Here is a 7,827-nt window from a genome sequence, read left to right as displayed (position 1 = left end):
ATTAAATGCAGAGTCAGCTTGGTGGTAGAGAGCAGCTCCACACGGTAGCCACCAACTCTGTGTGATCACAATTTTTGGGTCCATGAGAGTATTAGGCCGAATGTAATGCCAATGTTTAGATATTGTTGTTAGGTGCCGTTGAGATGGTTCTGACTCATAGCAATCCTCTGTAAAACAGAATGAAACACTGCTTGGTCCTGTACCATCCTCACAATTGTTACTATGTTTGACCCCATTGTTGCAGCCACACTGGAGATAGGCTTTTCTGATTTTTAACTTTTATACTTCTAGTTCATTAATATAATTTACATAATTTATATTTCTTTCTGTTCTCCTCTTTAAGGTAGCAGTGCTGGCAAAGCCGATGGATGGAGCAAACCACTCTGTGGTGTCACAGTTTGTGTTCTTGGGACTCTCCAATTCCTGGGAGATCCAACTTGTTCTCTTTGTGTTCTCCTCCATGTTGTATGTGGCAAGCATGACGGGAAACTCCCTCATTATTCTTGCTGTGACTTCTGACCCTCATTTACTCTCCCCTATGTACTTTCTGTTGGCTAATCTCTCCTTCATCGACCTGGGATTTTCTTCTGTCACTACCCCCAAGATGATTTACGACCTTTTCAGAAAGCAGAAAATCATCTCCTTTAGTGGCTGCATTGCTCAGATCTTCTTCATCCACGTCATTGGTGCTGTGGAGATGGTGCTGCTCATAGCCATGGCCTTTGACAGATATGTGGCCGTTTGTAATCCTCTCCACTACCTGACCATCATGAGCCCACGCATGTGCATCTTCTTTTCAGGGTCAGCCTGGATGATTGGCCATATCCACTCTGTGGTTCAATTGGCTTTTGTAGTAAACTTACCCTTCTGTGGCCCCAATGTGTTAGACAGCTTTTACTGTGACCTTCCTGGGCTCATCAGACTGGCCTGCACAGACACCTACCAGCTGGAGCTCATGGTCACGGCCAACAGTGGATTCATCTCCGTGGGCTCCTTCTTCATACTGATCATTTCCTATATCGTCATCATTCTCGCTGTTCAGAAACACTCTTCAGCTGGTTTATCCAAGGCTCTGTCCACACTTTCAGCTCATATCACTGTGGTGGTTTTGTCCTTTGGTCCTTTGATGTTCCTCTATACGTGGCCATCTCCCTCCACACACCTGGATAAGTTTCTGGCCATCTTTGATGCAGTTCTCACTCCTTTCCTGAATCCTATCATTTACACATTCAGGAATCAAGAAATGAAGGTGGCAATGCGGAGTGTATGCAGACAGCTAGTGAGGTACAGGAAGATGTCTTAGGTGATTGTATTGTGAAGAGCCCTCATTGACTACTGAAGCTGTATTGTTGATGGTCAAACTCAGACAGAAGCTTCTCTTTGCCCTACATTGGGTTGATTATCTTGAAATGGTTATCTTTTGCTTCTTTCACTTAGAAGAGAGTGACATTCACTTCTGAAAAGAGAGAAGGGGTTCCATACAAAGTATTTATGAACCAAAGATATAATAATCCTGTGCCTTAATTCCTAAGGATTGAGACTTGTAAGAAGTAATTACTAGAAATACAAAAGAGGGCAGGCTTCTTTAAGGCCTTTAGAACAGGGAGACCTCTCCCTCTTTCTTTCTTTTTTTAAACAGTAATCTGCCTCACAGACAGAATTTCCTGGCAGTACTAAATGGAGAATTTGGTAATACAAGATTGAATTAAATCCTTTAACTGTAGTCTGCTGATTTCCCTCCTCCCACCCTCACTTAGGGTCTCTGCCAGGGCTGTGCAAGGAGGGCAGAACCTTGAAGATCTCACACACAGGAGTCCTATGAGTACACACCTGGATGCAAACTGTGTGAAGTGTTCTTGGAATACAAAGGAAAATTAGGAACACTCCATGTTTTTCTCCCCCCCACCACCCCAATCACCAGCATGCTACTTAAACGCATTGCATTTTCCTTTTCCTTCTATTTCCTCCTCTTCCTCTTACTTATTCCTTACCCTAAGTAAGGAAGCTTTTCTACTTCCCTCCCTTCTTTCGGATTTCCTTCTTCCCATTCTCCTTTTCTTCTCCTCCCCTTTCCCTTCATCCCGTCTAACCTCCCTTTATTCCTGCCCCTTTTAAATTGCTCTGTTACAGTTAATAACGTTGTCTGTGGGCAGGCTTCTTGTTCTAATGGACTTGTGTGTGTTGGTAACAAGCCTCTTCTGTGGAGTGTGAGTGCGGGGAGAATGGCTAAGTGGGAAGGGGAGAGTCACGTAAAGCAGTGACTTTCACACTTTGTGACAGTGACCTACAGTAAGGAATATAGTATATCATCTCCTTCCTCGCAAACATACACAACCTGAACAAAGTTTCACGTAACAATACTTGTCTTTATGAAATTTTCTCTTCTTTTTATTTTTCCTTTAGTTTTCTTCTCTCTTTCCCTCACTTCTTAAAAACTCTGATCACCGCCCATTCAATTGAAGGTACTGTTGGTCAAGTGCATAAATTCTAACTTGTTTCTCTTTGGTTTATGGTGGGTAAAGAGATAAGCAAGTTAGAAGTCAGCTGCTAACTTAGAGAAAATGTATTTGTTGAGCTAAAAGACTGAGGGGCTCAGTAGGTACAAGCAAGTTTTGAGCTCCCTGATAAATTCCCTGCAGGACATACTTACGATGGAACGTTCTGTTTGTCTCCACTGAACAGCCCCTCCGCATTTACTATGGTCTACTAAATCTCTCTGATCTCCTTACCCATTTTATTATTTTTTGGAATTTAGAGTCTGATCCTGGGAAGGCAAATCAAAAGAGTTTTTAGAAATGACTGGTCACTTGTATGAGATGGTAACGTATTATAGGTATCCGAGAGCCACCTATTAACCTGAGTGACAAAATAACAACCTAAACTAAACATAGCAGAAGAAATTTTATCTCTTTCATAGGTAATAACTATTGTATTTAAATAATAAAGTGCATAAAGTCAGATAAAGCACAAAATACTATTCTTGTGAGCTCTAGAGTCTCTGCTAACTAGGAAGATTACACAAAAGGTAAAGAATAACTTTATTGCCTCTAATTAAGAGCAGGATAAATACACCAAGATAAATTATCACAGAGCGAAACCAAGTCTTTCTTTAATATGATTTTTGACACTAAAGCATTCCTAAGATTTTAATAAAATAAACCCATCGAAGCTAGGCTGTGTAAATTTGCCAAAATTTGAATTTTAACACATTTCATTAGTTCTTTTCAAATTCATTATTTGAAGCTACTATAAACCTAAACCAGTTGCTGTCCAGTCGATTCTGATTCAAGGTGACCCCATGTGTATTAGAGTAGAACTGTACTCTACAGGATTTTCAATGGTTAGTCTTTTGGAAGTAGATTACCAGGTCTGTATTTTGTGGTGCCTCTGGGTGAACTCAAACTGCCAACGTTTCGTTTAGCATCCGAGTGGGTTAACTGTTTGTTCTAAGCCAAGGCAGATAGAATTTTCTTCCTGAAAACCTTCTATAGCTTTCTATATCCATTCATTTTTGTCTTTCACTATCCACTCCCACATTCTGCAAGAACCAGACTTTTTATCTTCGGATAAGTCTACTCTTCTTTTTTAACTTTGATAAACAAAACAAGATCCTATTACCTTGTCTACTCAATCATATTTCTTGGCTACTATTACTTCTAGTTTAGTCTCAATCACCCATATTAATCATGACTCAACTGACGTAACTAGCTTGACAGATGAGATGCCATTTGAACTGGAGAGTAAAGAATGAATAATATTTTGAGAATTGTAAAAATAGAGAAAAATAAATTCTGACTGAAGTTACAAAAGCAGATAAATCATTTTGTCATAAGAATAGTCTTCTTTGTTTGTCTAGTCTATGTGATTGGTTATTACTTCTCCAGGGCGAGAAGACGGTTACCATGGATCATACTGATACAGCAATTTACTATCAAATGCCATTCATCTGCGGTTTTCTATCAAGTGCACCATCGCTATCAGCTCATTCGACCATTCACTGTACCTCGTGTTAGCAAGGCCACATGGCAACTCATTTACTGTCTTACCTAATTACAGCATTAGTGGCCAGAAGGATGTTCTTTGATTTTTGTGGAATGTTTAAGTGATATTCACCTTTCATAATTTAGTTACTTTTTATAGAGGGTATTAATCTAATACTATTACTTTGAGTTTTCTCATTTTCTTCCTTTAGCTAACATGAGAGTGAACCTACCAGATAAGCCAATGAAGGGAGCCAACCACCCATTAGTGTCTGAGTTTGTGCTCCTGTTGTTGTTAGGCGCCATCAAGTCGGTTCCGACTCATACCAACCCTACATAAAGCAGAATGAACCGCTGCCTGGTCCTGCACCATACTCACTAGATTTGTTACGTTTGAGCCCATCATGGCAGCCACTGTGTCAATCCATCTCGGTGAGTGTCTTCCTCTTTTTCGATGACCCTCTAATTTACCAAGCATGATGTTGTTCTCCAGGGACTGGTCCTCCTGATAACATGTCCAAAGGACACGAGACAACGTTTCGCCATTCTTGCTTCCAAGGCACATGTTTGCCGTACTTCTTCCAAGACAGATTTATTTGTTTTCTCTCAGACCCTGGTATATTCAATATTCTTCTCCAACATTGTAGTTCAAAGGCGTCAATTCTTTTTCGGTCTTCCTTATTCATTGTGCAGATTTTGCATGCATATGAGGTGATTGATATACCATGGCTTGGGTAAAGGCATCTTAGTCTTCAAAGTTACATCTTTGCTTTTTCACACTTTAAAGAGGTTTTTTGCAGCAGATTTGCCCACTGCAGTACATGGTTTGATTTCTTGACTGCTGCTTCCAAGGACGTTGATTGTGGATGCAGGTAAAATGAAGTCCTTGAGAGTTTCAATATTTTCTCCATTTATCAGGATGTTTTTTATTGGTCCAGTAGTGTAGATGTTTGTTTTCTTTGTCTTGAGGTGCAATCCCTACCGAAGGCTGTAGTCTTTGATCTTCATCAGTAAGTGCTTTGAGTCCTCTTCACTTTCAGCAAGCATGGATGTGTTATCTACATATCCTAGGTTGTCTTTTTCCAGTCCTGATGCAGCATTCTTCTGTACATAGTCCAACTTCTCGGATTATTTGCTTAGCGTACAGATTGAATAAGTATGGTTTAAGGAAACAACGCTGACACACACCTTTCCTGACTTTCAAACACGCAGTACCCCCTTGTACTGTTCAGATGACTGCCTCTTGATCTACGTATAGGTTCCTCATGAGCACAACTAAGTGTTCTGATATTCCCATTCTTCGTAATGTTATCCATATTTCGTTATTATGATCCTCACAGTCGAAAGCCTCACATAGTCAATAAAACACAGGCAAACATCTTTCTGGTGTTCTCTGCTTTCAGCCAAGATTCATCTGACATAAACAATGATATCTCTCCTTCCATGTCTTCTTCTGAATTCGGCTTGAATTTCTGGCGATTCCCTTTTGATGTACTGCTGTAACCTCTTTTGAATGATTTTCTGTATAATTTTACTTGTGCACAATATTAATAATATTGTTAGATAATTTTAGCATTCTGTTGGATCACCTTCTTTGGAATGGGCACATATATGGATCTCTTCCAGTCAGTTGGCCAGGCAGCTGTCTTCCAAATTTCTTAGCATAGATGAGTGAGCACCTCCAGCGCTGCATCATTTGTTGAAACATCTCAGTTGATATTCTGTGAATCCTAGAGCCTTGTTTTTCACTAATGCCTACAGTGCAGGGCTTGGACTTCTTCTTTTAGTACCACTGGTTCTTGATCATATGCTGCCTCCTGAAGTAGTAGAACATCGACCAGTTCTTTTTGGTGCAGTGGCTCTGCGTATTTCCTCCATCTTCTTTTGATGCTTCCTGAGTCATTCAGTATTTTTGCTGTAGAGTCCTTCACATTGCAGCTTGAGGCTTGAAATTTTTCTTCAGTTCTTTCAACTTGAGAAATGCTGCACGTTGTCTACCCTTTTGATTTTCTAACTCCAAGTCCTTTGACATTTAATTACAATAGTTTACTTTGTCTTCTCGTGCCCTCACCCCCGGCCTCGTTCTGACTGATGATATTGAGCTTCTGCACTGTCTCTTTCCACAGATATAGTTGACTGGATTCCTGTGTACTCCATCAGGCGAGCTCCACGTGTATAGTTGCCACTTATGTTGTTGAAAAAAGGTATTTGCAATGAAGAAATCATTGGTCTTGCAAAACTCAGTCATGAGATCTCTAGTGTCATTTCTATCACCAAGGCCATATTTTCCAACAACTGATCCTTCACTGTTTCCAATGTTTGACTTCTAATCACCAGTAATTATCAATGTATCTTGACTGCATGTTTGATCAATTTGAGACTGCAGAAGTTGGTAAACATCTTCTATTTTTTCATCTTTGGCCTTAGTGGTTGGTGGGTAAATTTGAATAATAGTGGTATTAACTGGTCTTCCTTGTAGGCGTACAGCTATTGTCATATCACTGACAGCATTGTACTTCAGGATAGATCTTGAAATGTTTTTTGACAATGTATGTGATGCCATTCCTCTTAGAGTTGTCATTCCTGGCATAGTTGACCACCTGATTGTCCCATTCAAAATGGCCAATACCTGTCCATTTCAGCTCAGTAATGTCTAGGATATTGATTTTTATGCATTTCATTTCTTTTTTGACGACTTCCAATTTTTCTAGATTCATACTTTGTATATTCCACCTTTTGATTATTAATGGATGTTTGCAGAAGTTTCTTCTCATTTTGAATTATGCCACATCAGAAAATAAAGGTCCTGAAAGGTTGACAGCATCCATGTCATTAAGGTTGACTCTACTTCAAGTAGGCAGCTCTTCCCCAGTTGTTTTTGGAGTGCCTTTCAACCTGTGGATCTCATTTTCTGGCACTATATCAGACAATGTTCCCCTGCTATTCATAAGGTTTTCACTGGCCAATTTTTTCAGAAGTAGATGGTCAGGTTCTTTTTCCTAGTCTATGTTAGTCTGAAAGCTCTAGTGAAACCTGTTCACCACTGGTGACCCTGCTGGTATTTGAAATACTGGTGGCAAAGCTTCCAGTACTGCAGCAACATGCAAGCCGCCACGGTACAATAAACTGATAGATGTATGTTGGTTGTGGTCCTGGGACCGTCTAATTTCTGGGAGATCTAGCGGCTTCTTTTTTGCTTTTCTTCTATTTTCTATGTGTCCAGTATTATGGAAACTTCCTCATAGTTGTCACTGTGACTGATGACCCTTACTTACACTCTCCCATGTGTTTTCTACTGGCCAACCTTTCCATCATTGACCTGATATTTTGCTCAATTGCAGCAGCCAAGATGATTGGTAATCTTTTTCAGAAGAGGAAACTCATCTCCTTTGGGGGCTGAATACAACATGCTGTTGGGGGCACTGAGCTGGTGCTGCTCATTGCCATGGAGTTTGACAGATATTTGACCATTTGTAAGCCTCTCCATTACCTGACCATCATGAGCCCACGGATGTGTCTATTTTTTTTGTCACTTCATGGATGATTGGCCTTATCCATTCAGTGGTCCAACTAATTTTTGTGGTAGGTTTGCCTTTTTGTGGCTTTAATGTATTAGACAGTTTATACTGTACCTCCCCAGCTCCTCAGACTCCCTACACAGCACCCAAGAGCTAGACTTCATGGTCACCATCAATAGTGGACTCATATCTATGGACTCTTTTGTCTTATTGTTTATTTCTGTTTTCTGGCCCTTGTCACTGGACTCCTGTACCTTGTTAGTCTCATTTGGTTTTACGGGGCTGTCCACTCCCAGGTTGAACAGTGAACCTCGGAGGTAACTTCACCA

General features: G+C 40.4%; 1 protein-coding gene and 1 pseudogene across 1 annotated transcript; both read left to right on the top strand.

Moving 5' to 3' along the window:
• Positions 1 to 349: 349 nt before the first annotated feature.
• On the top strand, positions 350 to 1,303 carry LOC101357309 (olfactory receptor 4F3/4F16/4F29-like). The gene has a single exon (XM_004380579.2). It carries the CDS (start codon positions 365 to 367, stop codon positions 1,301 to 1,303), a length of 939 nt encoding a protein of 312 aa, XP_004380636.1. The 5' UTR covers positions 350 to 364.
• Positions 1,304 to 7,117: 5,814 nt separating this feature from the next.
• LOC101346405 (olfactory receptor 4F15-like) overlaps positions 7,118 to 7,827 on the top strand; it is an 8,413-nt pseudogene continuing 7,703 nt past the window's right edge.

This window comes from Trichechus manatus, unplaced genomic scaffold (assembly GCF_000243295.1).
Source record: "Trichechus manatus latirostris isolate Lorelei unplaced genomic scaffold, TriManLat1.0 scaffold00076, whole genome shotgun sequence".
Lineage (NCBI taxonomy): Eukaryota > Metazoa > Chordata > Mammalia > Sirenia > Trichechidae > Trichechus > Trichechus manatus.
The sequence above is the reverse complement of the archived record's forward strand: the minus strand, read 5'-3'. Positions and strand labels throughout refer to the sequence as shown.